Consider the following 27,945-nt stretch of genomic DNA (forward strand, 5'->3'; position numbering starts at 1 on the left):
AGGACCGGTCCTTCACCTCAGTCCAAGTCCGCAATCCTTGCTGCAGCAAATCAATCCACCTGACTCCATGCAGAGAGACATGCAGTATGCTAATAAGCTAATTACTGTGTAAGAACAAGGTCCGAGGTCTTTCCATCCGATCCTATTCGTGTGTGAGTATCCGTATGTAATAATACGCGTAGACCACCTTGCTCTGCATCAAACTATAGGTAGGTAGCTTCCTGTTGCCGCAAAAAAGTAAGCAACGACCCGTCTCCTGCCATTGGTTTTTGAGGCTTATCGGTTGACAACGTGTTGGCGTTCCATCATCCGTATGCCCCATTGCCCCCTCTTCTTCTCCCTCGTCTAGGTATCACCTCAAGTTGATTGAATGTGTGCCTTGCCTTGCCTTGATCTCTCAGATGAGGCGAGGGCCGTGAGTCGTCGGTGACAGCCGGACAGCGTTGGAGCGTTGGAGCGTTGGAGTGTGCGGCCGGACGTTCCCCCAATCTCTCAGCTGCCAAGGTCAAGGTCCTCGTCAGCGATCTGTTTGCCGGCGCGTGTGCACCTCTGGGGTTGGGATGACGATGTGTTTAGTGGCCAGAGCTCCCCAAACGGCCAACCCATGGGCCTTACCAGACCAGCTCGCATTGGGCAAACACGCCGGTTCCATGCTTGCAGGGCACTTCTCGGGCGAAAAAGCCAAAAGGCACCACTCACGCGGCGCACAATGTAACGCCGACTCTGGCAATGGCTCTCTGTGTTTTTTTTGTCTTCCACCAAAGAAGTACGTACTGCGTATCGATCAGGATTATATGTGCGCTAAGTGGGTGAACCGATTCAAGAGGTAAATTTTAGCGGCATGCAAGGAAAGATGCCGATATGGGAGGCCTGCGAAAAAGGACGGGTCCACGGGTCAATGGGTCAACAAATGGTTAAACCGTAACCGTAAGTGTCAACGTGCCGCGGCAAGCTGCTGCTGCTACTGCTAAGGATAAGGTAGGGAGCGGCTGTTGGAGACTGGCTGGAGCTGGATTAGAGTGAGACTCGACGGGAGTCTGATGGTATTGTGTTTGGGTGCCACGGGTTTGTTGATTGATACGCCCAAAGTGGCCTGGTCAGGCGGGTTGAAATTGACACCTACGTCAGGACTTGTGGTTCTTTGGAAATTGAAACAGGAATGCCCCCACAGGGGCCAAGGCTGAGATGACCCACTCCGCGTCCCTCCCATCCTTGCTTCTTGACTTCTTAATCCCTGATATCCCTGTCCTCCGCTGCAGCTCTTGGCCCCCGGTCTTGGTCCGCGGACTCGGCGTGCTTTTTGGCTTATGCTACATTCCGTACAAACGGATTGCCGTTGCCGGTTGTCTCCTTGGCGTCCCGGCATTTCTTTTCTCTATTGTGTTATCCGTAACCTATTGGCGGCCTGCCCAGCGCCGGTGCTCGCAGCTGTCGATACCGCTCCGGTTCCGGCGACCAGAGTCACCCCACCGCCCGACCGGCTGCGGTCTTGGGTCGGGTCAAGTGGATCCCGTATTCGTTACATCGGAGCCGGCGAAACACATCGCAATCAAACAGGGGCCCAGAACCAGACATAATCGCACCACTTGCATTCATCAATTGCTGAATTGTGACCACCTCATACTGAGAGAGAAAAAAAAAGGGGTGATAGCTGAGGCTGTTGAGCCTCTTGTGCCTCAAGGTTACAGGCGTAGCTTTTAGCACAATTTATGGGTAGCGCCGGGAAGCATCTCAAACGGGAGGTTGATGAACACATTATTAGTTGGCTCTAATGAGGCTCCGTAGCGTCGAAACTTCCATACCAGTGTGTCTGGGCATCTCGTCAAACTCGGTCATTTCACTGTCGAAAACTAGGTTTCCAAATTTGACCCAAGAATGATTGGTTCAGCGCTGATATCGAGACAAATGTGCATGTTAAACGTTAGGTAATCAAGAACTAGCAATGGGGTCAAACCACACTCATCTTTCACGTATATTAGCTCCTCAAAGATGAGGCTTTGCTTCCAGGTGCCGTAAAATTGACCATCTTCATATGCTCGGGCTCTGCTCTACAAAGACAGAAAAGAGCGGCGGAATGAGGGTTGCAAAATCATTGACGGAGACGAGGGCCTTAAGAAATAGTGATTGGCCTTTTGTAAGTGAGCTTATCAGCACTTCCAAGGTCGCCCGATGCCGTCAAGCCTCTACAGAATACTTTCCGAGGTCTTTCCGTCCAGCATCGACACTTTCCGACATCGGCTCTGGTCTTCACGCTCCAGAAGAGTAATCCATTCCTCTCTTTGAACATCAACCACCATCTCGGACCAAGTTAGCCCAAATCGTAAGATGGCGAAGCAACCAGTCTCACTGCTTGATCTGCTTAGCGCAGCGATTCATATACCAATGCTCCCCTCTTTGCTACATTTCCTATGCGTAGGCCTGATTCTGCTACGCTGAGTGGCCTTCCCACGATTCATGAGGGCCGTGGCGGGGGTCTCAATGCCTATCAGACTACATGCGATCACAAGAAGTGACCAAGAAGGCATGCCTGGCAAGCCCCGCAGGTACCGAGTTATCTACATTGGCCTTGTACCGAGAGTCACATTCCATACTAGCATCCAAACAGTTTCACTGGCCGGGTGCCCTTACCTCTTGATTGACTTATTCATATTTGGCGGAAGGCGTTCTGTGTCGCTATATCACAGAGGCAGGCGCCGTGTGTCGTTGAGGGCGGGACATCTGCCAACTTGTGAGAAGGCCGCCTCTCTATCAAGACCAAAAAAGTCAAATTGCCCAGTTTTTTAGAACATCTGTAGAGAGATACTTACAGAATCCAAAATATGCACCAAACTGAAGAATCACATCAAGAGTGATCATCGGGCTTCACTGACTTCAAGGACTAACCTGGGAAAGCTTCAGCTTCCAAAATAACTGCCGAATACCATGTAGATGATACAACAATAGGATAGCAGTGCTGTGTCATAAGCCACTAATCATTTGATGTAGTTACCTCGACAAGAGATGTTAATTTCATGAGACGTTCGGGTCGTGTTCATATCTAGATTGAACCTGAGAGTTCAGGAAGACAAGCATTCAAGTAGCCACAACCTCCATATGTTTCCAAGTCTTTAGTGAAAGCCCAATCATTGTACTGAAACTCATGCGCATCCTCCAAGTCAGTCTATATACATTGGAAGATTCTACATTAAGCACTCTTCTACCAAAGCCACTGGGGTCGCGAATCTCTCAGCGACGGAATGATGCATACATGTAGGATAGCCATGTTTTGTGCATCCTTGACTTGAGAAGGGCACCAATCCTATCAGCTCGGGGTCTAGCATGACCGATACTTTTAGGTTCTGTTTGTAAAAACACAAAATAAACACAGAACAAATCCTAACCGGTTGTCATTCCGGTAGTATTCGAGCAGGAATACTTATGGCATGAACAGCAGACATACAAGGTAGCGACGTGGACGCTCCTCGGCGAGGATGTAGTTGCGGAGCTTTTCAATGCCATCAACATCTGTCTGACTTCCCTACCAAAGCGTCAGCTTTCCTACCTTCGAATCTGCACCTCTTCTCCGTGCCTTCAGGCCATAACTCGTCATCGTCTTTTACCGAACACCAATCCAGGCAACCCCGGTCAACATAGATCAATTTATATACTCATTGATTGCTGCACGCGACTCTGACACGAACTCTTTCTGCTCTTGTTCTGGCCGTATGCTCGTCGGTCGTCGGGTCCTTCTAGCCTCCTCGATTACGTCTTAAATAGCTTGACGCGGATCTAGTCGATTGAGGAAGTTATTGATCTTTGAAACTCGAAAGGGCGTTTTGTACAAAATTGAGAAGGCAAGAATCAGTGAACGGATGATGACAGACCATAAAACACTGACTTTTATTGATTTCAATGACCATGACAAACTGACTGAGATGTTGCAAGGTATGCTCTGAAGTATGGTCGATTTCATGAGCCGTGTCAAAGATTGACGAGCTAAATGGCGGTCCCCACTTAGATCGACTCACGACTCTTCGTGAACCATGATGCCTGCCACTTCTGCCTAAGACCCGTGCTTTAGTGTATCGTGCTGGATTGAATCTTCGCTCAAAAATGTCTGTTGGTCGTGATATGTTGGAGGCCCATCTCGTGTCATGTGGATACATGCCATTCTCGGCCTAGCATTCAGCTTGTAGAGTTTAATCCGCCGCTTCTGCCTATCAACCAGGCTAGAGATGGCTCTTGAAAAGGTTCAAAAGGAATAGACAACTCTTCACCTGAGGCAATGTGATTAAATTACCAAAGACTCAACTGCTCGCAAGGCAAAAAACACACTCTCTCTATGATACCTCGACACGGATTGATTATTCTATTACTGAGCGTCTTGTCACTTGCTTCTGCACAATTCGCCTCGTCACGCAGCATGTGCTTGAAATCAAACGACTGCTCGGAACATTTCTGTGAGCACGAATGTCTCTTTAATGCAGCGTCAAACGGTGATACGCCACGACTAGTGGAACTCATCCTCAACGGAGCCGACGTCTCGCAGACATCGATGCCTGGCCGACACCAGTTGATCCACTTCACCGGACGGCCGGGAAGCGCAGAAGCCATGAAAGCCCTGCTCGACGCCGGAGCCGACGCTTCTGCAGCCTCCTACGACGGTCAAACGCCTCTGCACATGGCGGCTGCCGACGGCGGAATCGAGCAAGTGCGAATGCTCATCGAGGCCGGAACCAACGTCAACGCTCGTACCATGGACGACGAGACCCCGTTGCACCAAGCGGCCAGGGCTGGCGAGGAGGAAATCGCCAAGCTGCTCATCGCTGCTGGCGCGGACGTCACCGCCAGAGACTGCTACGGACAGTCGCCGCTGCATCATTCTGCTAGTCGTGGGCATCTCGGCGTGGTCCAGGTGCTTCTCGACGCCGGTGCCGACATGAGCGCCCTCAACAATAACGGAGACACGGCCGCCCTGCATTCCCTCTCCGACGCGCCGGCCTCGGTCAAACTCATGATACAAAAGGGCGCCGACATCTCCATCAGAGGCCAGGGCGGCGACACGCTGCTGCATCGAGCGGCCTCGTTCTCGGCGGAGCTGATAGGACTCTTGCTCGAGGCCGGCGCGGACCTCGAGGCGACGGATGACGAAGGAAAGACTCCCTTACACGCTGCTGCTGCGTGGGGGGACGCCGAACATGTTCGGATCCTGCTTGCAGCCGGGGCTGATATGGGTGCGAGGACCAACGACGGCGAGACGGCGCTGCACCTGACGGCGGGGAGCCCGGATGCCTTATTCCTGGGTTTTGGACATGAGTCTGATGCCAAAGCTAGGGTTCTCCTTGACGCTGGTATCGATGTGAATGCGCGGACGGTGTCAGGTCAAACGGCCCTTGGTCGGGCGAGAGAATGCAACCGCCCGGCGGTTGCAGAGGTGCTTCTTCAACAAGCAAGCGTGGAACCTTGATAGACATGGGACTGGTATTACCTTGTCCGCTACTGTGCCTGACAATCTGGGTTGATGAATAGAAGTTGGCCGAATCCTTCCTGTTGCTTGATGAATTTGCCGCTTGACTCCGTTTGATGTTGTTCTCTTCGCTCCACGACACAGGCGAATCACGCTATGATGGCTCACGTTATTTCAATGCAGACCAAAGTTGCCATTGAAGTTGTGAGAATTGAGAATAGATGATATTGGACAAGAGTGCACTTCTGCCTGGTGTATTAATATTGGATATTGAATGAACCCCGCCAAATTAATGGTCCCCGGGAAGCGCGGCCAATTAAGCACGCGAATTCCCCGCCAGCGCAGCTGGAGCTTACCTTGACCGGGACCTTTATTCGACCAGTGTAACCCGCAGTGACAGGGCAGTGGCCGTCCGAGACCTCCGAACCCTTGTGTCCCATGTTTCCGTACGGATACCTTAGCTTACCTTCATGTTGACTTTCCTCCCTCCACCTCCCGCCCTGATCAACCCTCACTTGACCACGTAGCACGCGACACACCCTCCAATCCGAGAGACGACAAGACGACTCGCATACGAACACCGCCAAACAATAGATGCAGACGCCATGAACAGCTCACGAGCGGGGAGACCATCAAAGTCTCCTCTGTTCTTGGTCCTCGCCGCAATCCTCATCTTCGCAGTAGCCGTTGAGGCCTCGTACGGCGATCGGTTACCAGAGTTCCGAGAATGCGTCCAAGTTGGTGCCCACCACATATACACACAGGCGCGCGTGCAATCTTCTGCCCGCGCTCGCAAATAGCAATGCTTGAGAAAACTCTCTAGTGTCTCTTGTGACTGACATACTGCTCTGCGCTTCCCCCGCGATCCAGGTCTGCCACGATGAGAACTGCGCTCCTGGCAAAGATGCTACACCAATCCGTACGTTTCTCCCCCCTTACCAACCCCCGTAACGCAAGGGGATCAAACAGCTAAACTATGACGTTCCTACCAACAGCCTTCCACCGTCGCCTCCTCCTCTGGACCTGCGCCTCCGAATGCGACTACACCTGCCAACACATAATCACAAAAGAGCGCCTCGCCGCCGGTGAGCGCGTAGTCCAATTCCACGGAAAATGGCCCTTCCCCCGCATCCTGGGCATCCAGGAACCCGCCAGCACCCTCTTCAGCCTGGGCAACCTCTGGGCCCACCAGAACGGCTGGCGAAAGCTCCGCGCCGTCATCCCGGCGTCGTACCCGCTGCGGCCCTGGTACGAGTGGCTCGCGGGCGTGGGCATCGCCTCGTGGACGTTCAGCGCAATTTTCCACACGCGCGACTTTGTGGCCACGGAGCAGCTCGACTACTTTGCTGCGGGCGCGAGCGTGCTGTACGGGCTGTACTACACCGTGGTGCGCATCATGCGCCTCGACCGGCCGACGCCGCGCCGGAGATCGGTCCTGCGCGCGTGGACGCTGCTGTGCGTGCTGCTTTACGCCGGGCACATTGCCTACCTCAAGGGCGTGCGTTGGGATTACACGTACAACATGACGGCAAACGTCATTATTGGCGTCATTCAGAACCTCATGTGGTTGTGGTTCAGTTTGAACAAGTACAGGCAGTCACGGAGGACGTGGGCTATCTGGCCGAGTATTGTTGTCGCCGTTGTCGTCATGGTTATGAGTCTGGAGCTATTTGACTTCCCGCCTGTGTGGGGTGCTCTGGATGCGCACAGTTTATGGCACCTTGGCACGATACCGCCAACGGTACTGATGTACAAGTAAGTCGGCAGTGACACTGGAACTGGCTTGCTGAGTTGACTGTTGACACTTGACTAGCTTCCTGATCAAGGACGCGCAGGACGACATGGCGGGAAGTGAGAGGTTAAAGTCTTGAGCTGGTATACGAGTTTCGAATGATCACACCAAGGCGTGCTGCCTATCTGGGAGAATGAAAAAAGAACGGAAGTGGAAAGACTGCTGAGCCGAGGACTGGGTGCCAGCCAGGAAGCTTCAATGAGGTATGAAATAACGGGGCCAGGCCGCAGAGGCAGAGCATCACGCTACAAAAAGACCGTGTAACCTTTGGCAAGCATCCGTGGATTATGTTGAATGGTCTATTTGGCCATGTTGTCCAGTCTCCAATTAGGCCGGTATGGTAGAGAATAATATGTAACGAGTATGACAGCTTCTCTCTGGTAAGCAATACTAGTATAGTATCGTATAGTATAGTGTAGTGTGGGCATTGTTTCCCGTCCACGCAATCTCAAAAAGCTTCCTATACGCAACAGCAACAATTTCACGACTTGGATACAACACAAGCGACCCCCTTGCTCGACTCAACATCCCCTTAGATGTTCTTTCTTATACACCAACAATCACAGTCTCGGTCTTGAAGACCTGAATGGCACCGTCGCCCCAGATACCAATAACAGACAGCAGGAAGCCGACCGAGGCAACGGCCGACTGCACGAGCTGCGTCTTCCTGAACCCGTCCACCTCGCCGCGGACCTCCTCGCCGTTGAGCGCCTCCTCCTCGGCCTCAGCAGCCGCAGCCGAAGATGACTCGTCGCCGCTCGCGCTGCCGGCGCCGTCGCTGTGGGTGTCGCCGAGGACCTCGTAGCTGGCCTCCATACGCGCCTCCTGGCGAGCGAGGCGCGCGGCCTTACGCTTCTGCTCGCGGTCGCGGGCGGCCTGGCGGCGGGCGGCGATGGATTCCTTGGAGGACTCGGGGCTGCTCTTGAGGACGTAGGGGGTAATTTGCTCGGCGAGACCAGAGGTGAGTGTGAGGACGGAGGCGTAGACGAGGTAGGGGTGGCGGAAGGCGCGCGGGGAGAGGAAGAAGGCGAGGAGGAAGGAGGTTGCGGATACGCCGGTGAGGAGGCGGAGGCGGGCGGTCGCGCTTGGGTAGAGGTTCTTGAAGGCGCGGAGGGCGTCGGAGGCGGAGGGGAGAGAGAGGATCGAGGGGACTGTTACGGTTGAGAGGGAGTAGGAGAGGCCCTGTTGCGCACGCGTGCGATGTTAGTATCCGTTGAGACTGACTTGGACGTGAAGCATTTCATGATTTGGGGTGGAGGCTGGTTCGGCATCCCGGAGTGTCCTGAATGCGGGGAGTGGACGGGGGAGGGGTGGATGGGGATGGGGATGGGATAGTGGCGTCACTGATGATGGTCCGATGGTGAACCGAGCTACGCGGGGAGAGCGGTGAAACGTACAGTGAGAAGACCGAGGGAAACAGTTCCCACGAACTTCAGGAGGGAGACTCCTTTGGAAGCCATGGTGGCTGGTGCGGAATTCGTAGGGGTTTCGGGAAGAAGGCGTTGGAGGTGGGCGGTCGATGGGAGGATAAGATGTAAGGTCGAAGTTCGTGAAGGTATGAGGTAGGTATGGGATGTGTCGTCAAACTATCGGGCTTCGCTGGTCCGGCTGCTGACCGACAAGGCGGGGCGGGGAGGGGCGGTATCACTCTTTGTTGGACTGGAGTGACTGGGAACCTGATGTGACCTAGGTTCTGGGGGTAGGTAGATGGTTTCCGGCCTGACCAGTTAGGCGTCACAGGATGGTAAGATGTTTTGGGTAGGTGGAAATGGCCGGATTGATTGATTGACGCTGACGCTCATTGACGACGTTTCCCGCCTTGCCGCTTGCCGCTCTTTCGCGCGGGAATAAGTCCTGAAAAAGAGAGGGGCTGTTTCCTTTGCTTGTTTGGCGGTCATCTGGTTGGTTGGGACTGCGAGTGGGTACCTGTAGTGGAGTTTCCCGTCAGTGGTATGGGGCATCATGAGCTTAAATTACCCGTGCACCTTGCATTAGTCCCGAAGCTGGCCCGAGGTTGCACAAACCACCTTGTCTTGCCTGCACAAAGAGCATAATCATGTCTTGTTATCTGGACCTGCCTTACCTTATCTTGAAACGCGCAGAATGCCTTTCTCTGCTCACAGGATCAAGATGACAGCATCTACTCTCCTTTCTACAGCGAGAAAAAAGCTCATGCTTCACAGAAGGTCGGCCTACCAGTATCGATTTTGGAGAGAGCCGACGGAAGTTCGAAGCAATTGGCCGTAGGAAACATGACGTTATGCTTGAAGATAGAAAGGGAAAACTATGACATCGTCGATGCGATTCAAGGGTCACTCGAATCGAATTAATCCAGCTCAGCAAATATCTCCAGCTCTCTCCATGTTCGAAGTCTAAACCTTCGATGTGTCTTCACTTCTTCACTCATCCTTCTCAATCGGCCTTCTCGCGTGGATCACCCAGCTGTTCCTGATTAGCTAACATCCAGACGCAAGAGCCCCAAACTAGACGAAAGACAAATAGACTTACAGAGACGAGTATGCGTGTATCCTTCTGTCCTTCAATTCATTTCTGACTTGAATGAGGAAGATCTGAACCTCCTCCTTGGTCCAATTGAGGGCTCTCGTGAAGGCAGCCAAGCTCCAGCCTTCGAGACCCTCCATAAAGTTCTCGAGGCACCACTCGCCAAGCTCCTTGTAGTATGGGTCCTTTGCCCAGGGGCTGACGGGCCATTTATACTTGACTACCTCCACATCGATAAAGCCGGTCTCCTTGAGGAGAGGTACCAGGCCTGGAACGTCGATGTAAGGGCGGCCAAAGATCTTGGAGGCCTCTTCGATCTTGTCTACCCACTTGATGAGGGCGTTCTCCGATGTCAATGTACCATCGTCGCAGTCGGGCCTCATGTGGCCCTCAAACAGCTCGATGTAGCCGCCAGGGGTCAGATGACTACGGCCAAGTTAGTATGCCAACTCATGGGATTGAGCTGAGAGGTTGTTGGAAACATGGAGACTCTGCTTACTTGTAAGCCTTCTCGAAAAACTTTTTCCAATCACTAATACTCGAGGTCATCCCGCGAATGTGGATGTAGTCGAAAGGTTGGCTGTACGTCCAGGGCTCCTCGATGTCATCGACCTCGAATTTGACGTTGGGCGGAACACTAGTCACAAGTTAGCAATTATGCTCAAGCGGAATGCCAAATCTAAAAAAGCCATACAATGCAGTTGGCACTGGAGTGAGGTCAACTCCAACCACCTAGTAGTATCAAATCAACAACGTGGCTCAAGCGAGACTTCGAGTTTATGGATCTCTAGTTACCTCGGCTTCGGGATGCTCATCACCGAAATCAATAGCCCACAATCCGGTTCCGGTTCCTACGTCGAGGACACGCTGAGCCTTGAGGTTGTCGTTGGGAGGGGCCAGGCCTAACTTGTAGTTGAGGCTGAGTAGGTAAATGTTGTGTTGAAGATCTAGGTGGAGGGGGTTCGTTAGACGGCTGTGTGCATAAGTACCAGGGGCGTAATATACCGAGTCTGTCGTTCTCCTTCTCGTCGTTAGGGTAGTGGTATTCTTGGCTTTACTTAGTCTTATCACGCCTGTGAATTGGGAAGCGGTGAAACTTACTGCCATCCTTGTACTTGTGATACGTCCGCCCGTTCTCGATGCGATGTTGCAGAATAGAGCTGGCTAGACTCGTGCTGGAAGACGCAATGCTCTAATTTCATTAGATTCTTCTATTGCCACACGAAATTAAGACATGAAATAAAAGCCCTACAGTTGCTCTGTCCGACGAGGTGTCATCGGTGAGCTGTGATATCGTCAGCATCAGGTGATTAAACTCCGGAGAGCACCTTACATCATCATCTGGTGCTACAACGGGGCCATCCGCAGGCGTAGGGTTGGTCGGGCTGAGCCCATCAGTAGGCGCCGGAGGCACGGGACTGGTAGGATTCTCAGACATCACGACAGATGAGTTCTGATACAATTGCGCAGAGTGTAAGGCCAGTGGGTGATCGATTCAGTCTGCGGCGCTCACTGTCTGAAGCTCGTCAAGATTTGGAAAGTGACGAGCGACGCGCGACGGCACGAACCATCATTTATCCTCTCTGTGAAACCAACGAATGCTACCCCTCTTCTAGAATGGAGACAATTATGCATGTTGGCAATGTTGGTGGCAAGGATTCGGTTTGCTCGTGGGGACTCGGAACAGCCTGCTTCCAACAAGCAAGGGTTCTGAACGTATCAGAACCAACTGCCAATTTCCCTCTAAGACAAAAGCAGCAGGAGTCCAAAGGCGTGGCGAATCATTCAATCCCGTTCGGTCCTTGTCTATTTCCAGTTGCAGACTGTGAAGGACCCAGCCAGGGCCGCGGCTTTGGGCCGTTTGAGAGACAACGAATCGCCCGATACAGAGTTCTTCATCGATGGTATGTGGGCCCTGTGAAATTCTCACGATTTACGAACTCGCAGGCATGAAGTGTATTAAAACCATTTCAACCTTCCTAACTTTCTTTTCAGCGACTATTAACTCTTTCTCTAACAAATAAGGCCCCGTGACGCGTCTGCCTAGTCCATCAATCCGTTTCCGGCACTGCCTCAGGCTTGCGTCCATGTACCAACTGACTGTCGACTGTCAGAGAATATAGAGCAGAAACAAGTAGACTGAAGTCACTTACATGGGAATATACGCGTGGATATTCCTGTTCCTTAGATCGTTGCGAACACCGATGAGGAAGACATCAACCTCTTCCCGGGTCCACTCGAGAGCTCGAGTGAAGGGTGCAAGGGTAAAACCCTCAATCCCGTCCATGTAATTCTCGTGGTTAAACTGGCCGAGGGTCCGGTAATGCGGGTCTTTCGGCCAAGTGTTGATGGGCCACTTGAAGGTGCTGTACGTGACGTCGACGTAGCCCACCTCCTTCATGACTTCCACGAGGCCCGGCACATCTGCAAAGGGACGGCCAAAGATGTTGCAGGCCTCCTCGATGTGATTTGCCCACTGGGATAAGGAGTGCTCCTTGGTTAAGGTGCCATCGTCGGACAAGGGTCGGACGTGACCCTCCTGCATCTCGAACCAACCCCCAGGCTCAAGATGGCTGGTGGAACATTAGCCGACGGCATTAGTGGAAACAAGAGGAATTCTCACTCAAAGGCCTGCTTGAATAACCTCTTCCAGTCGGAGACAGATGATGTCATCGCACGGCAGTGGATGTAATCGAAGGGCTGATGGTATGTCCAAGGCTCTTCTATGTCATCGACCTCAAATTTGACGTTTGGCGGAACGCTGAATACCGTCAGTACTACAATCACATTACTTGAAAACGTGCAGCTGATTCATACGCAGTTGTTTGTGTAGGTGAAAGATCCACTCCGTATACCTGGTAATCACTTCAGCTCTCATGGGTAGGATTCAATGACAACGAGACATGCTCACCAGTGCCTCCGGATGTTCGTCGGCGAAGTCAATGGCCCAGATTCCCGTGCCAGTGCCAATGTCAAGCACCCGCTTGACTTTAGAGTCGGGCTCATTCGGTGGAGCAAGTCCAAGCTTGTCGTGAAGAGTGAGAAGGAAGAGCTCATGTTGGAAATCTGGAGAAAAGATGGGTGTAAGCAGTGTCACACGCAAGGGCCAGGTCCGGAGGGGGAGGTATGCTTGTGGCACATACCTAATCGATCGTTCTCCCGCTCATCATTGGGGTAGTTGTATCCTGAAGTTGTTAGAATACTAATAGATTGGAGAGAGAAACGAGGGCATAGCACGCACTGCCCTCTTTGTATTTGTGGTATGTTCTCCCGTTTTCGATACGATGTTGGAGAATCGAACTGGATAAGCTCGTGCTTGAGGATGCTATACTCTAAGGGAGAAAGTCAAGCCTGAGCGTTGCTCAAGGAACTGAGTCTGTGCCATTTTCTGCTCACCGACAATCTTTCCGACGAGCTATCATCTGTGAACTGCGGAAACCGTTAGATTGACATATTCTCTTCAGAATAAGAGCAGCTTTCTTACTTCATCAGCCACAATTACCGGTCCATTATTGGCCGGGGGCGCGTCTTGGTCGTTGCACATGTTCGTCGCTGAGTGTCAAAGTCAGAATAATAAGTGTATTGCTGGCTGACCCAGCTGTTGCAGAGAAAATAATACGACAGAAGAACCCAGTGGATGTGAATCATTTATCTAGGTATGAGGGACGAGAATGCTACCCCTCTTCTTGCCCCTGTCTACATGCAGGATTGTGGCAAGGGGAAATACGTGGGTACTGGCCGCTTCCAACAGGATGGATGCAGTTTGCTTTACGCGCGCATAGAATGACAGGGCAAACAAGAAGCCATATGTGATAGAAATAGTTCGCTTAGAACCCCTGATAGGTCCAATTGTTCCAGCCACAGATATCGGTCGTTACGACGGATAGATTGGGCGGTCCGAGAGATGGTTCAAGAAAGTTTTACACACGAAGGCATGGGCACTTCCTTTAGCGGCTGCATGATTTGACAATTTATGTGAAGATTCAGTCTTCGGCATTTGTCTTCTAGTCTCCTAACGCTTTGAGCAGATTTCAGGGGCCGCAGTTTATCCCTTCACGAAGTGACGAATAGGAAGGCTTTAATACGTGAGGTGAGCCATAGGAGAGAATCATAGTCACATTGAATTGTCTGTGTATAGATGGAAAAGTGCCTGCTATAGCGTCGTTTCTTACTCTTGCGTCGCTGGCTCCTCCGTCGCTGTTGTCTTCTTCTTCTCTCCAGGTTTCCTTCCGTAAATTGAGTAACTTTCTCCTGAGTCAGTTTCTATTACTTTGGTCTGAGAGATGGAGACATTGAACTTACATTGGCCAGTAGGCATGAATGTTCCGGTTCTTCAAATTGGACCGTACCTCGGCCAGGAAGACAAAGACCTCCTCTTTCGTCCAGTTCAGGGCTCGGGTATAGGGCGCCAAAGTCCAGGCCTCCAGACCTTCCATGAAGTTGGCATGCGTCCAGGTCCCGATCTCTTTATAATGAGAGTCCTTGGGCCATTCATTGATGGGCCACTTGTAAGTCTCAATAGTTACATCGACGAATCCGACTTCTTCCATTACGGCTACGAGACCAGGGATGTCGACAAAAGGCCGGCCGAAAATCTCCATCGCCTCACCAAGAAGCTTCAGCCACTTCGTCATTGCATGATCTGGTTTCAGGGTACCGTCGTCACAATGAGGGTGAAGGTCGGCTTCTTGGATTTCCAGATACCCGCCAGGCTCGAGATGTCTGTCGAGTTAGTCCACATCTACTGACCCTCAAGTTTGAACTTACTTAAAGGCTTGTTTGAAAAGCTTGCTCCAATCAGACACGCTGGATGTCATCATCCTTGTGTGGATATAGTCAAATGGCACATGATACGTCCATGGCTCCTCAATATCATCAACTTCGAACTTGGCGTTGGGAGGAACTCTGTGACGGGTCAGTGTTGAGCACCGGGGGCTAGCTTTGGGCATCCAAGGACTATAAGACTTACGCTGACGTCTGAACAGGCGAGAGATCAACGCCATAAACCTGAGCTGTTGATAAGAAAATGAATCAATCATAAGCAGGAGAGGTGTTTTATGCGTACCTCGGCCTCGGGGTGTTCATCTGCAAATTCGATCGCCCAAAGACCAGTGCCAGTACCGACATCGAGAACGCGCTTGACGCCAGAATCTTGCGCACTAGGCGGGGCGAGTCCCAGCTTGAAGTGAAACGTAAGAAGGAACAAGTTGTGCTGCAGGTCTAGATGCAGTGTTAGACGAGTTCACAACAAGAGCGTTAGATTAATGACGCTTACCCAGTCTATCGGATTCTTTCTCGTCGTTGGGCCAATGGTACTCTGTACATGTCAGAGTTTTCACTACTTACAACTTATGAGCCTCGTGGCCGGCGCCTTACTGCCATCTTTGTACTTATGGTAGGTTCTGCCATTTTCAAGTCGATGTTGGAAGATGGAGCTATTCAAGCTGGTGGTCGATGATGCGAAGCTCTGAGGTGGCTATCAGTCAAGCTTCCGGGAATAGTCTCAAGTAATGAGAAGCATTGCTTACAGATCCGTGGTCTGAAGAACTATCATCCCATTCCTAGTCGTGTTGTTAGAATCAATCGGTCTACCGTGGGGGCTCACGTTGTATTACCCTCTCTTCAGCGACGATGACAGGGCCTGCGGCCACTGGGCGAGCGGTCTCAGCGTTACTCATTGTGAGATCTCACACAGACGCCTGCTGAAAGTTTGCAAATTTTCTCAATTCCGAAGAAATCATTTCTTTCGTTTTCCGGTGCTCTTTCGCGACTTTTATGAGTTCTGAGGGCGCTCATGTTACCCCTCTCTTTGGCTGGGGGTAGATTCTGCATGTTGGCGGCACAGATGCAGCTTGCTCGTGGAGACGAACTTCCTGCTTCCCGAAAGATCACTCTCGGACGTATGATTTCTGCAATGAGATCCATAGGTTGGATATACGACAGCAATAGGCCCTGTGGGTGCTTGGCGGATCAGTAATGGGGGTACGTTCCCCTGTGGTACCCAATCGTTTCACTTCGCCGAGCCGCGGATTTGAGCCGCTGCATATTTAGGTGTGGTGGGAAGACGATGTTGTGACAGGATGTCTTCACGTATTCTCGTTTCGGGTCATGCGAGGTGGCGAGTGTTGCTCTTATCGCTACCTAACCAGGCACAGAGGCAGGCAGGAAAGCACCGGTTGATAGGCGCGGATATTCATCTGCCATGATTATTTTGCCCCGTAGCGAAACATCCCGATCACAGCATGTGCTCATAACCCAATTGCAAGGGGTTTGAAAGAGACCTTACCGCCGCCATGTTCTCGGGAAAACAAACGTTGAAGAAGTTGCAGAATCGAGACGCTATGAGTTCCATTCCTCTGGGTTTGATACTAGATGTCATATCATTCGGAATGAATTGGTATACTAAGCAATTGACCTCCAACATAATTCAAGTTGCGTGTCGAACCGGTTCAACGAGCAATGCATAGAGGCAACCAACACTTGAAGGCAGGTGGCGTGGTAGAGCCTGCCCGGCCTGAAGGGAACGTTTGGGGCAGGTGTTTACGGGGAGACGGTCGTTGATTCCGAGCGACATGAGGAACTCGCGCTAAATTAGACCCCGTGCGGGAGGGTTAGGTGCGTTTGGAGGCTGGAAGGAGAGAACTGGTGCTCTCTTCCCTCTGTTCTCCCTCGCCCACCAATCAGCGGCGCCTACCCCAACTTGTGTCTTGGGGTTCCCCGTGATCCCATCGTGGCCGAGCTCTGGATGAGTCAGCAGCGGAATAACTAATCATTTAGGTTTGAGAAGCCGCGGAAGGCTCCGTACTCGGTGTCTATCCTTACCTTCCGTTGCCGAGGTCCCAAGGTCCGACGCGCTACCACCGCCTGCCATCTGAGCTGCGCTTTGCCGTGGCCGTTGCACAACAAGACATCGTACCAACCGGACTCTTTTTGGTTTCTTCTTCATCGTGTAACATAAAGGTTCGACATTCGTGCAGCCTCCGATATCTTTGTGCAGCCAACGGATCCACCAAACGTCCATCGTCAAGGTCCCCAAACAACCAGCTTCTATCGCCTTAATCTCGTGGAAACAGGGTCCCACACGTCATCATCTCGAACCACCTGTGATACCTTGTTCATTGTCTCTGTCCCATCCCTCATCACCCACATCTGGTCCCTGCAAACATGCCTATTCCCGAGTCCGAGTATTTGAGTCCGGTCTGGAAGGACGGCATCTTTAGTGAGTGGCTTCCGGACATCGTCTTTTGTCTGCTGCAACCCCCGTCAATACTAACTGTCTTGTGCAGACAACAGAGTCGCCTTTGTCACCGGCGGCGCTGGAAGCATTTGCAGCGCTCAAACTCGTGCTCTTGTCCGCCTAGGAGCAAATGCCTGCATTATCGGCCGCAATGTCGAGAAGACAGAGTCCATGGCGAAGGACATAGCCACAGCTAGGCCCGGTGCAAAGGTCATCGGTATTGGCGGTTGTGATGTGAGAAATGTATGTACTCTTCAACACGCATTCCTTCAAGATATATTGCGGCTAATAATTTATATCTAGCCCCAAAGTCTGCAAGACGCCGCAGATCGATGCGCCAAGGAGCTCGGCGGCATCGACTTTGTCATGTAAGCGCCCGATTCACAAGGGTCTCATCCTGGGGCAGACTGCTGACACCCTTATTACCAACAGTGCGGGAGCTGCTGGCAACTTCATCGCACCCTTGTCCGGCATGAGCCCCAATGCATTCAAGGCGGTCATCGATATTGATGTCTTGGGCACTTTCAACACTGTGAAGGCTACCATTCCCTACCTGGTAGAGTCGGCAAAGAAGAACCCAACGCCCAGCCAAAACGGCCTGACCGGAGGCCGCATCATTTTCGTCTCTGCCACATTCCACTGGACAGGTATGCCGCTGCAAGCACATGTCTCAGCCGCCAAAGCAGCTGTCGATGCTCTCATGGCATCGGTTACGTTGGAGTATGGCCCGTTCGGAGTCACGAGCAATGTGATTGCCCCCGGGCCGATCAAGGATACGGAGGGCATGCAACGGCTGTCCAGTAGCAAGCAGGACCAGGCCAAGGCCAACGCGGTTGTGCCGCAGGGTCGGTGGGGCGTCATCCGGGACATTGCCGATTCCACCGTCTACCTCTTCAGCGACGCCGGTAGCTTCGTCAACGGTCAGGCAATCCCTGTTGACGGCGGTGCCTGGAGACGCCAGGGTGCGCTAGCGGTTGGAACAGACGACGACATGCAATACCCGGATTTCCTTCTGAAGGGAGAAATCTCAAAGCACGTAAAGAGCGGCCGAAAGACGGAGTCGAAGTTGTAATCGACATCGAGACATCGGCCGTGGTGGGGTCGGAAGGATCACCTCCAGCAAGTCCGCGGACAAAGGAATCCCATCGACCGGGGGTGGAGAGATTGTAAGTTGACATCGCAAGGGCGTGGCTGTTGACCCGCCCAGAGCTTGTTAGATATATCAAAGAACCGCAGGAAATGACACTATATTGAACGAACCAACAATCGTTTATCGAAATATCTAGGATCTTTGGCATTTTGTACAATCCTACCTTACGTTTTATCAATCAATACATCCAATCCTTGAGTAAAGCGGCTATCGGCACCACAATTCTTCTCAGGCTACTAAGATACATATCTCCCAGCCGCCGACAGGCCGAGCCGCCCCGCGGACGGGAGCGGAGATGCTTGCTGCTGCAAAGCAACACACTTTTTTTTTTCTTACCGTGTCGGTCACCAAGCCAACTAATTAGCGTCTTCCAAAGACCGGACAGGGTGCGGCGCACTCAAGCTTTTTGAGCCAAGCCGGCATCCACATCCCTCGACCTGCAGATGATAGCTTACCTTTGGCGGGGCCTTCAGGAACAGCTTGACTAATTGGCCACACGAATTGCTACGCAGACGTGAGTGGCATGGTGGTGGCATCCATCCATTTCCGCCGTCGCCCGCCATGCGGATAAGCCGCAAGACTCACCCGCTCGCGCCGCCTACGGTTGCAGTGAAATCGTACTTTTTGACTGCAGAGTGATAGGACCTGGCCCGGTGGATGCTGATCCATGGGCCTAGTGTGTTTTTATTTGAACCCTTCTCTTGTTACCCCTCCTTTATCGCCAACCATCGACTGGCCCAGAGCAATGAAGCGGGTCGAACCATGCTAGGGACTGGGGAGGAGGAATGGAACATCTGTCGCTGAACAATGTGTGGGCTGCAGGATTTCTTTGAAGGCGACTCCAATTTCTTGAAGCGTCGAAAAGTCCGACTGTCGGTTGTGACATAAAAGGGCCGGCGGTACCCGGCTTCGCGAGGGGCCTCGAAGCCACTCCTGATCGTCTTAGTCTCTTCAACTCTCGTGAGGTTTATTTGAACTGCTGACGGGCCGTTGATTTTATTGCTTTTCTTCTTCACAGGAATTGCAACCCGGCTTTAAGCTTATCTCACCGGCCGTTTAGACACTTCGGCGGGTACTCGATTTGTGTGCAGCAAGTTGCTGATAGTTGAATTGGTTAACATCGAGTAAGTGGAGGTTTCTACTTGTTGTTTTCATGCATACATCAGTTTTTATAGCCAGTGGACATGAGTAACACCAGCAGAGCTAACACTCTCATAGAGCCCAACAACACATCGCAAAAATGGGACTTAAGCACCTCCTGGCAATGGGCCTGCCCATCATGCCCGCGGCCGCAGAGACCGTTCTCGGTATCTACGTCTTCCACCGCCACGGCGACCGCACGGCCAAGAAGACGCCCCCCGTCCGCTTCACCGACCTCGGCGCCTACGAGGTCTACACCTCCGGCCTTGAATACGGCCGGCTCTACGTCCGCGAAAACGCCACCCACCAGATCCGCAACATGAGCACCGACGACGTCCTCCCGGAGCAGCTCTCCGTCACCTCCCCCACCGACGTCGTCCTGCAGTCCTCGGCCAACGCCTTCCTCCAGGGCTTCTACCCGCCCTCCGGCACCGTCGAGGCCCTCGCCAACGGCTCCAGCGTCGAGGCGCCCCTCGGCGGATACCAGTACATCCCCGTCAACGCCGTCGCCACGGCCTCCACCAGCACAAACGCCGAGAGCAGCGAGTGGCTCCAGGGCGGTAGCGGCTGCGGCAAGGCCGTCGTCAGCTCCAACAACTACTTCTCCTCGCCAGAGTACGCCGCCGTTGACGCCGAGTCCCGCGACTTCTACCAGAACCTGCTGCCCGTCATCAATGGCACGTTCGGCGCAAAGGCCGCCACCTTTGAGAACGCCTACTCCATCTTCGACCTCATCAACGTCGCCAGGATCCACAACGACAGCATCCCCTCCGATTCCCTCCTCACCAACGCCACCGTGCGCTCGCTGACCGACTACGCCAACATCCACGAGTGGAACCTCGCCTACAACGAGAGCGACCCCATCCGCGCCATCGCCGGCAAGGTGCTGGCCGGCCAGGTCCTCCAGGCCCTCAACGCGACGCTCAAAGACGCCGCAAAGTCCTCCTCCGTCAAGGCCAACATCCAGTTCGGCGCCTACGCCAGCTTCTCCTCCTTCTTCGGCCTCGCCCAGCTGCAAAAGGTCTCGGCTGACTTCCAGACCGTCGTCGACTACGCCTCCTCCATGGTCTTTGAGCTCGTCACCAATGCCACCTCCGCCAGCCCCGCGGCCGACGACGTCGCTGTCCGCTTCCGTTTCGCTAACGGCTCCGCCGGCATCAACAACCTCACCGTTTACCCTCTCTTTGGACAGTCCGAGACCGTGCTTCCGTGGAACACGTTCGTCACCCAGATGCGTCAGTTCGCTGTCGAGGATACCAAGACATGGTGCACCGCCTGCGGCAACTCCACCGGCACCTGCGCCACGGCTCTCGGTCTGGGTGGTAGCACCGATGCCAATGGAACCGGCTCGAGCGGTAGCAAGGGAGGCGTCTCGACCCCCGTGGCGGGCGTCATTGGCGCACTGGTGACGCTGGTCGTGATCCTGGGCATCCTCGGCCTCGTCATGCTGATCGGTGGCTTGCGTTTGGTCAAGAAGTCCAAGATCGCAAAGGATGTCCCTGCCGCTTCTACTGCGGAGCAGACTGGTGGTGCCAAGCACTAAGCACGTAATGTAAGAAACGATTGTGTGCGACCAAGTGTTCACGATGGATCTGTGATCGATAATGAGACACGATGATTGTATCGTGAATAGTAGTCCCAAGCGGACATGTGCTACCTTAGTAATGAGATGTTGATACCACCCTTTTACTCAAGAGACTACCCGTTTTCCTTGCCCTGTGATAAATATGCTCTGCGTAGAGGGGGCGACCCAGGGTAATCGTCCTATATCACAGTGTATTAGAGCGCCAGAACCTCCTCTGAGCGCGCGGCTTCATCACCATGGTCACCATTCCAAGCGACTGTGTTCCATCTATGGGTGTTCTAGGGACTCGCAAATGCGAGAGGTGTTGTCGGTTGTCCGCTGCCCCCATCCGAGCTACCCAAGTCCTTCGAAGAAGACCCCTCCACCCCCAACGGGGCAGCCTACGCCCTCAAGTCTCTCAACTCGACCAAGTTTGGGTTGTCATCTCTGTCGACTTCAGTCGGGTCGGAACTAGATAGTGTGGTTCCGCGCATTCTCCTGTCATTCGATCGGGCAGATCGCTCCCTGGTAATGTCTGGCGATGCGATCTCCGCGCCTCGAATTTCTATCCCCTGGACGGTAGGAAAATCTCGACGTGAGCAGCAAGTGTGCTAGCTTGCTACTGATGTTTCGTTCATACCGTAAATTACGGCGTCGACAAGTCCCTGGATCACGATGCAAGCTTGGTCGACGTTTTGCAATGCGAATGGTGCCGGCTTGTTCGTACTTGCTTGGTATATCCGGATGGCAGTTGGGATAGTCCAGACGATGGCATACGCGAGCGGATACAAAAGTAACAGGCGAGCAATCTGGAGCAAGGTCAGTCATTTCTTCTTCGCTGCCTTGGAGCATCACGTCTTCTTGCCCTTTTGAGCCTTCTGATGGAAACCATGGATCGGCCTTCCAGTCCTTCGTGAGTGCTTGCTGCCCTGCTCCCATCTTGTGTCGAGTAACCGGACTCTAGATGCCCGGGAGACTCCTGCATCGAACTTAACCTGTTCTGAGCTCTGAAAAGAATGAGGGCGAGGTATGCATATAGCGCAAACATGATGGTGATGATTATCCCTAAGGGCATGTTAATCGTAGATCCCACGTCGTTTATATCGTATGTGACTCACATCGAGGAACGAAGTTGGCGAGCAGCCTCGTTTTGTCCGACTTGAACCAGCACCCTGCCCGCCTAGGTCAATGACACGAAAGTGCTTTGACTTGGTCACGAACACTCACAAGCCCCGATGCTGTGGTAGCCATCCAAACCGAGGCCCACAGAAGCCCATAAGACCGAGAAGAACCACGGAAGTCCCCAGATGACGACTTCGTGGTTCTGCACCCAGCTGGCTCGCTTTCTTTGGCCAGTCAGGATAAAAAACGTACAAATGGCGATGCTTAGGACCCAATAGTCGGTTTGGATGACGAATACCTGAGCCATGAAGCCGTTGAGCTTACAAAAGTCGGTTTGTTCAGGATCATCGATAAGTCTGCCGCTAAGATTCATCGTTGTCGAGCAGATGAAGTTGAAAGCCATGAGAAAGTCACTGGTCGCAAGTCCGATGATAAGGCGGTGACGGAAAGATCGCAGGTTCGGGAAGATCTGAAGTGCTTGTCAGTTTTCTGGACATTGCTGACTGATTCGGCGTGGGGGTTGACCCAGTAGCTGGCCATGATGAAGGCAGCACCACAAAGCGACAAAATTGATACAACAAGGATAACAACGCTCTCTATTCGAACTTCCTCTACGGTAGGAGGTTGGTCTAGTCCGCTTCCATTGCTTGTACTGTTTTGGAGAAACATGACGACATGTGAGTACTTGTGAGTGCGCACCGCCGGAGTCCGTCTGCCTTAAAACCTGTCTCACAGGTGGCGAGGTTGGGTCTCTTATTGCTGATGTAGTCGAAGCTGGAGTTGTTGCGGCCGTACGCTTGGGCTGCTTTACGTTTGGCGATGATGTCTGGCTTTGCTCGTTTGACGACTTCATCTAGAATGTTTGTTTGACGTTGTTTAGGCAATTTTGGCTTCCGGACCGATGGTGAAAGTGAAGGTAGCCATATCTTCGAAAAGGAGATCCAGGCAAATGGCAGCTTCGACAGCAAAGGAAACAGCCATTGAATTCCTCCAGCGATGGAAGGCGGGATTATCGCCCCGATCTTACTATTTGTGCCTCCTTCCCATGAGGTACACACGGAAGGTCATAGGGTGTCTAGCGTGGGGGTTTCGGGGTCGGGTGGTAGGAAGGATAATTCGACATCGCAGAGGTCTTGGTTTTAGGGGCAGCGACGTTAGTATCACCACAAAACCCAGGCAGATAGGGATTTGTCATTATAAATATGAACATGAGAGAATATGTGGCCGAGGAACCGAAGACGAGTAGACAGAAGAAGAACAAGAGGTGGAAGTTCTCATGCAAGCGGGTGTCATCGGGCGTGGTCTTGTATGACTTCATGTTCGCCATATCAGCACCTGCCACTTGCTCAATAGTGAAGAGAACAGATCTCGTGACTGATCATCGGCTCGCAAAACATCAAGTACTCGGGGGGAATGACATCTTCGGGCGCTTGCAGATGCGTTTTCAGGCAGGTGCTTCAAGTGCTACTCGTCTATTGGCAGGAATGCGCAGTATCTGAGTAGACATCCAAGGTACTGACCGTCGAGGCCTTCCATAAGAAGTACCCAGTACGTGTACTTGGGAGACATCTTGTCCCTTCTTCAAACGCGCCTTCAGTATGAATACTTGCACAGATGGATAGGTGTTATGCGAAATCGGGAACACCGTCCTCCACTTACATATCTAGAGAAATTGTATTGTCCGCAAGTGTCGCATCAACAGTCACTCCTCCGCTTCATCACACCCAACTGCCGATATCTCACCTTAAGTCTGGATCAGTCGAGGCCAATGGTCCACCAACATGTCCGTCTCAAAGCCGGATGTTCCCATCGCTGCACGACACCCGCTACCTAGGTGATTCCAGGGTTCGATCTTAGTTAGTCTAACGGTCGTACTATTTACATGGATACAGTCCTAGCGGCGTGGACCCTCCATCGGCTGCCCATTTCTCCTGAACATCTCGTCTCGGAAATTTGGACCCCGACTCGATTATTCTGAATACCTCTTTTCGTCTCGACTTGGACGATCAAGGACATCTCCGGCTGGGCGTAGGCCTTCACCAGCTGAATCTAAAGCTCTTTGGGAATATTCACAGAAGTTTTTAGGCTGTTTTCTGGATCCCGACAACTGAGCCCCGACCCTATGTCAAAGCGATGCAATCTCCCAATTCCACTAGTGCCACTCCGCTCCATCGATCGGCGGTCGAGAACCTGAGAGTTGACAGCAGACTTGTCATGTTGCATGTTGCATGTCTCTCACCATTGTCGGCCGCCAGTGTAGCAAAGCGGAGGTTTACTAACTCTGACATTTACTCTGGGTCCGATGTGGCACCCGATACCCTGGTTCTGGGTAAGGGGTTTGCTGACCATTCACCATTGAAGAAAAATACAACCGTCTTCTTTGATCCTCGACACAGCAGCCCCTCCAGGCTCCGACCCCGTCTAATTAAGGTCCGAAGCCCGGAGCAGCGGCTCCTTAGCACATCCTGGGACCTGGATAGCGCTGGGCGGCCGGTCCATGGAGCGCACGTTGCGAAACCGAACGTGCGCCGGCCGACCCAGAAACCCGAGGAGGTCGACTTATTGACTTCCTGAGTTCCTGATGGTTCTTTGCCCTTTGGGCCGTTGCCGAAAGTTTGCGGGGAAGAGTGTCGGCATGGTGCCATCGGCCGACCTTCACTACGATCCCGGCTACTAATTCTGGAAAAAGAAATCGCAACCATCCGGCGCAAACATCCCGACCTGACATCATTCGGCTGACTCGCTAACATCATACGAGCAAGTGTCCTACCGCAGCCTCCACTGCACCGTTTTGACAGGTGCGAACCGTCGTGATCGGCTCAGTGCCAGGACGAGGGGATGACGAAGCGGCGGAGACATCTAGGACCAGGCCGGCAGCTTACCCCGGCATCGAGTCTCCACGGCAAATTGAGATAAATGGGGGAACGATGTCGCCCTCAAATCACTTCCTAGGTTTTTCCCCCGCTAGAAGGGCCAAAGCGGACGACAAGGGTTCTTCCAAAGGCAAAACGGCAGAAATGGCCAGATGGCAGAGGAAGGTTTCGGGGGACAAGGACGGGGTGTTTGCTGAACTTCTTGGTCCGCTCAACTCGGCTGGTGCGACAGCAACATACGATATCCCACTGGGTTAAACGACCAGGAATCCCGACATGGAATCGGCACCCTCCGTCGGCCATTGTCCTCGGGGTAAACGGAAACCTTCGCAACGTGTCGCCGGGGTGGTTGCCAGCAACGGGCCCGGAGCGCCGGGTCGATCAAATGCAAGCCCAGGGACGCCCATGAACAGTTGCGTAGGGCAGCAGCATCAGACCACCATACCGTATCGGCAATGCGACGTCGCTTGCGGACCCGGAGACGGCGCCGTTTTGGGACTTTGCTTCCCATCACAAATGCTAGCGGCCGCCCTTTCGGTCCCGAGACCACGGACCGGCCCAGAACATACTGAACATAACCCACCAGATGCGACATTGTTGGAATAAACAACTTTGACAATGTGCCGTTCTATGTATTCAAAATCGTACCTGGGAGAGTCATGAGCAGGGTTGGGGCTTGAACAAAAGATGGGCATGGGGCTCCAGATGCCACATTCGGCTCAAACATGCCCGTGAGGTCGGTCTCGTGTAGCGTGCCTCTCCAGGTCTCTCTGTCAAACTAAAACCCAATCCGACCCGCTGCCGTCCACAATCGAACCCCCGTCCGTTGAATCTCGAAGCCGACGTCAAGATGCATGCTTATTAGACTTGAGGCACGAGTCGGCGTCCTTGATCGACATCTAGCCCTAACAGAGACTTTCTCGTACGACTCAGTGCGGCGTATCGTATTGTATCTCTTTGCGGAACTGATCGACTTCGGAGGAGTCTTACGGCCAGTTAGAATTTCAGCGACTTCCTGAGAATTGACCAAATCTAGAAGCCCCACGGCGGAACAAACACAATGTTACAGTCAAGCTGGATGACAGGCTGAGTCACCTGCGTGGTTGATCTGCAAAATGGCGCCCGCGAAGGGTCTGGACTTGCCATGAGAATGACGGGTTCCAAGAAGTCGGTTCTCCTTGAAGTATGAGGTATGGCGCCTATAGCTGGCTAAGGGTGCCCGCGGCGAGCGAGGGAGCTCAAGATGGGTTTGAGAAGTTTCTTACTGTTTAGCGAAGTTACGTTGAGTTGCTCACTTCGCATAATATTTAAGCACAGAAACTCATGCCTTAGAACGCCTCCTCGACACGACCATGTGCAATATCTCCACACCGGAATGGCCACATCGCCAGCTGATTGAGCTTCCTGCATGCACACAGTCCGCATTACCGCAAGGTATGGTCCTGAGACCATTGCGATCCTACCATGGATAACGTAAACAAGGCTCCGACACTATCACAAGAGCAGACCGGAGTGGAGGGCGGGGGCCATGTAGCAGTCGAGGGAGCACCCGTACGACACGAAGCTTAGCGAGTAATCCTCCTTTTGTGTGTATCAAAGCGTCTGACTGCATGAGGAATTACAGATATTATGGGACATAGACACCCAGTCAAGGAGGGCGCGGTAGCCGTCTCCACTCGAGGGGCTGCAAGCCATCAACGACACGTACATGGATGCTGACACCACTCTGTCTGTCGCCTTATCGTCCGCGGGAGCTATGGACACGATCGACAAGCTATATCTTATGTGTTCAGAGAACTCATCACTGGCTTCGCGGGAGCATGGGAGAGGTTGAGCTGGGGCCAGAGATGATCCATAGCTTCTGCAACCCAGTCCGCCTGCAAACATGGCGTCTATTGGCACTCGTGCCGCCCACGAAGATCCACGAGAGACAACAGATGAGGGGTTATAGAGCCAACAAAGTGTAAAAGTGGGAAGCGAGGGGTGCTCAAAACAGGCCAGAAACATGGGGACCAGGCAGGGCAACAGCGGCTCGCATGAAGCAAAAAAGAAAAGAAGAAACCATTGTTTGTGGAGAGGGTATATCGCGGCTCTGCTATACACCCTTAGCTGTTTTCTTTTTTTTTTTTCGTGCGGCGGGCGCGCGCGCGCGGATGCCTGCATCGCTTCTTTTACCCTCGAACCCGCCGCAGCCCGGCGCCCGGTCCGCACCGGGCGATGAGATGAGGGAACAACGACTGTAGGTATTTGGCATTTCAGCTCAGCAAGTATGGAGTAGCTTGCAGGATAACATGACGAACCCCCTCCATGCTCCAGCCAACGAACACGCATCCTACACCGGTAGCGGCCCGTGTGAGTGTGTGTATAGTGCGCAATAGCACTGTCAAATAAGTCAGCTTGACTCTGTATCGGCCAAGGAGGGCGGGCACTTTGGTCCTGTGCGCATTGGAATGGTGACCAGCTATGTGGTGATCAGCTATGCTGTTGTGAAGGAGGAGGCGCGTTGCTATTAGGTTGGCACTTCCATAGCTGACGGCATCGCACGACAGACAGAAAAACCTTCGACTGGGACGGCATCAAATTGTGACACATGCTTGGCTACCACAAATTATGGTACCATTGGTTTTCTCTTCATTCCATGCTTCATGTAGCAGCATTGTGTACAGACAGTATTCTCTACCATCAACTCAGATCTTCACTGCCCCCATCCATCATCCACTTTGTTTCTCCCAAATACTTCTTCCTAATGTTTGTGCGCCATTTCCCAATGCCCAAAGAAGGGGGGAAGAAAATATGAAAACGCCACAGATCAGACCTCAACCGAGAACACACAGTCTACTGTGCTAAATATGCCGATATGTTGACCTCCCAATGAAATAAAGGAAAAAAAAAAAACAGAGGAAAAAGAGAAAATAGAGGAGAAAAAGAAACGTAGGAAAACCAAAGAAATAGACCAAGGAGAATGGGCTACAAATGCTGTGCTGTGCTGTGCTCGCTTGCTGTGATTCTGCTTTTGCTTTTCCCCTGTCTCCTCATGGAGTCTCCCTTCCAGTCTCCCCACTCTGGAGTCGACTCAGGGTGTCGCCGTGTTTTGTGTGACTGACATGTGCCGACATCAC

The 27,945-nt window shown here is 52.7% G+C and overlaps 10 protein-coding genes across 10 annotated transcripts; 5 read left to right on the forward strand and 5 right to left on the reverse strand.

Annotated features, from left to right (window-relative positions):
* The first annotated feature begins 1,289 nt into the window (after positions 1-1,289).
* Positions 1,290-2,075, forward strand: BDZ83DRAFT_624666 (uncharacterized protein). The gene has a single exon (XM_060508460.1). It carries the CDS (start codon positions 1,308-1,310, stop codon positions 1,575-1,577), a length of 270 nt encoding a protein of 89 aa, XP_060363990.1. The 5' UTR covers positions 1,290-1,307; the 3' UTR covers positions 1,578-2,075.
* A 1,853-nt stretch (positions 2,076-3,928) lies between these two features.
* Positions 3,929-5,694, forward strand: BDZ83DRAFT_624668 (ankyrin repeat-containing domain protein). The gene has a single exon (XM_060508461.1). The coding sequence runs from the start codon at positions 4,322-4,324 to the stop codon at positions 5,444-5,446; it is 1,125 nt and encodes a 374-aa protein (XP_060363991.1). The 5' UTR covers positions 3,929-4,321; the 3' UTR covers positions 5,447-5,694.
* On the forward strand, positions 5,675-7,397 carry BDZ83DRAFT_624670 (Per1-like protein). Its single transcript, XM_060508462.1, has 3 exons — positions 5,675-6,183; positions 6,317-6,365; positions 6,442-7,397. Exons 1-3 carry the CDS (start codon positions 6,052-6,054, stop codon positions 7,203-7,205), a joined length of 945 nt encoding a protein of 314 aa, XP_060363992.1. The 5' UTR covers positions 5,675-6,051; the 3' UTR covers positions 7,206-7,397.
* A 387-nt stretch (positions 7,398-7,784) lies between these two features.
* BDZ83DRAFT_720298 (uncharacterized protein) lies at positions 7,785-8,698 on the reverse strand (the record flags this gene model as incomplete). Its single annotated transcript, XM_060512260.1, has 2 exons — positions 7,785-8,420; positions 8,636-8,698. The coding sequence occupies 2 exons, from the start codon at positions 8,696-8,698 to the stop codon at positions 7,785-7,787; spliced, it is 699 nt and encodes a 232-aa protein (XP_060363993.1).
* A 1,044-nt stretch (positions 8,699-9,742) lies between these two features.
* Positions 9,743-11,678, reverse strand: BDZ83DRAFT_780057 (S-adenosyl-L-methionine-dependent methyltransferase; the record flags this gene model as incomplete). Its single annotated transcript, XM_060515525.1, has 8 exons — positions 11,074-11,678; positions 10,993-11,025; positions 10,842-10,932; positions 10,746-10,787; positions 10,536-10,687; positions 10,435-10,472; positions 10,240-10,377; positions 9,743-10,166 (listed from the first exon to the last, which is right to left on the reverse strand). The coding sequence occupies exons 1-8, from the start codon at positions 11,176-11,178 to the stop codon at positions 9,743-9,745; spliced, it is 1,023 nt and encodes a 340-aa protein (XP_060363994.1). The 5' UTR covers positions 11,179-11,678.
* Positions 11,679-11,791: 113 nt separating this feature from the next.
* BDZ83DRAFT_793207 (S-adenosyl-L-methionine-dependent methyltransferase) lies at positions 11,792-13,364 on the reverse strand (the record flags this gene model as incomplete). The annotated part of the gene is made up of 9 exons (XM_060515773.1): positions 13,225-13,364; positions 13,137-13,169; positions 12,982-13,072; positions 12,884-12,925; positions 12,652-12,806; positions 12,558-12,595; positions 12,364-12,501; positions 11,894-12,313; positions 11,792-11,840 (listed from the first exon to the last, which is right to left on the reverse strand). Exons 1-9 carry the CDS (start codon positions 13,282-13,284, stop codon positions 11,792-11,794), a joined length of 1,026 nt encoding a protein of 341 aa, XP_060363995.1. The 5' UTR covers positions 13,285-13,364.
* Positions 13,365-13,501: 137 nt separating this feature from the next.
* BDZ83DRAFT_624683 (S-adenosyl-L-methionine-dependent methyltransferase) lies at positions 13,502-15,651 on the reverse strand. Its single transcript, XM_060508463.1, has 9 exons — positions 15,356-15,651; positions 15,269-15,301; positions 15,117-15,207; positions 15,016-15,057; positions 14,806-14,960; positions 14,710-14,747; positions 14,508-14,645; positions 14,043-14,462; positions 13,502-13,984 (listed from the first exon to the last, which is right to left on the reverse strand). Exons 1-9 carry the CDS (start codon positions 15,416-15,418, stop codon positions 13,909-13,911), a joined length of 1,056 nt encoding a protein of 351 aa, XP_060363996.1. The 5' UTR covers positions 15,419-15,651; the 3' UTR covers positions 13,502-13,908.
* Positions 15,652-16,801: 1,150 nt separating this feature from the next.
* On the forward strand, positions 16,802-18,266 carry BDZ83DRAFT_368573 (short-chain dehydrogenase). Its single transcript, XM_060502625.1, has 4 exons — positions 16,802-16,959; positions 17,027-17,220; positions 17,281-17,345; positions 17,410-18,266. The coding sequence occupies exons 1-4, from the start codon at positions 16,905-16,907 to the stop codon at positions 18,047-18,049; spliced, it is 954 nt and encodes a 317-aa protein (XP_060363997.1). The 5' UTR covers positions 16,802-16,904; the 3' UTR covers positions 18,050-18,266.
* A 1,140-nt stretch (positions 18,267-19,406) lies between these two features.
* BDZ83DRAFT_579675 (histidine acid phosphatase) lies at positions 19,407-20,810 on the forward strand (the record flags this gene model as incomplete). The annotated part of the gene is made up of 1 exon (XM_060505269.1): positions 19,407-20,810. The coding sequence occupies one exon, from the start codon at positions 19,407-19,409 to the stop codon at positions 20,808-20,810; it is 1,404 nt and encodes a 467-aa protein (XP_060363998.1).
* Positions 20,811-21,442: 632 nt separating this feature from the next.
* On the reverse strand, positions 21,443-22,493 carry BDZ83DRAFT_753066 (G protein-coupled glucose receptor regulating Gpa2-domain-containing protein; the record flags this gene model as incomplete). The annotated part of the gene is made up of 5 exons (XM_060514294.1): positions 21,443-21,640; positions 21,721-21,896; positions 21,950-22,003; positions 22,059-22,422; positions 22,479-22,493. The coding sequence occupies 5 exons, from the start codon at positions 22,491-22,493 to the stop codon at positions 21,443-21,445; spliced, it is 807 nt and encodes a 268-aa protein (XP_060363999.1).
* Positions 22,494-27,945: the final 5,452 nt, after the last annotated feature.

Source organism: Colletotrichum acutatum, assembly GCF_030867785.1.
Source record: "Colletotrichum acutatum strain CBS 112980 chromosome Unknown BDZ83scaffold_58, whole genome shotgun sequence".
NCBI lineage: Eukaryota > Fungi > Ascomycota > Sordariomycetes > Glomerellales > Glomerellaceae > Colletotrichum > Colletotrichum acutatum.

Bases quoted from the DNA above. Each gene is read 5' to 3' on its own strand.
- BDZ83DRAFT_624666 (XM_060508460.1), top strand. From the start codon at position 1,308: ATGCTACATTCCGTACAAACGGATTGCCGTTGCCGGTTGTCTCCTTGG.
- BDZ83DRAFT_624668 (XM_060508461.1), top strand. From the start codon at position 4,322: ATGATACCTCGACACGGATTGATTATTCTATTACTGAGCGTCTTGTCA.
- BDZ83DRAFT_624670 (XM_060508462.1), top strand. From the start codon at position 6,052: ATGAACAGCTCACGAGCGGGGAGACCATCAAAGTCTCCTCTGTTCTTG. The intron at 6,184-6,316 runs GTTGGTGCCCAC...CCCGCGATCCAG, and splicing joins AGTTCCGAGAATGCGTCCAA to GTCTGCCACGATGAGAACTG. The intron at 6,366-6,441 runs GTACGTTTCTCC...TCCTACCAACAG, and splicing joins CAAAGATGCTACACCAATCC to CCTTCCACCGTCGCCTCCTC.
- BDZ83DRAFT_624683 (XM_060508463.1), bottom strand. From the start codon at position 15,418: ATGAGTAACGCTGAGACCGCTCGCCCAGTGGCCGCAGGCCCTGTCATC. The intron at 15,058-15,116 runs GTAAGGCGCCGG...TGACATGTACAG, and splicing joins CCATAAGTACAAAGATGGCA to AGTACCATTGGCCCAACGAC. The intron at 14,463-14,507 runs GTAAGTTCAAAC...CTAACTCGACAG, and splicing joins CTTTTCAAACAAGCCTTTAA to ACATCTCGAGCCTGGCGGGT.
- BDZ83DRAFT_368573 (XM_060502625.1), top strand. From the start codon at position 16,905: ATGCCTATTCCCGAGTCCGAGTATTTGAGTCCGGTCTGGAAGGACGGC. The intron at 16,960-17,026 runs GTGAGTGGCTTC...TGTCTTGTGCAG, and splicing joins CTGGAAGGACGGCATCTTTA to ACAACAGAGTCGCCTTTGTC. The intron at 17,346-17,409 runs GTAAGCGCCCGA...TATTACCAACAG, and splicing joins GGCGGCATCGACTTTGTCAT to TGCGGGAGCTGCTGGCAACT.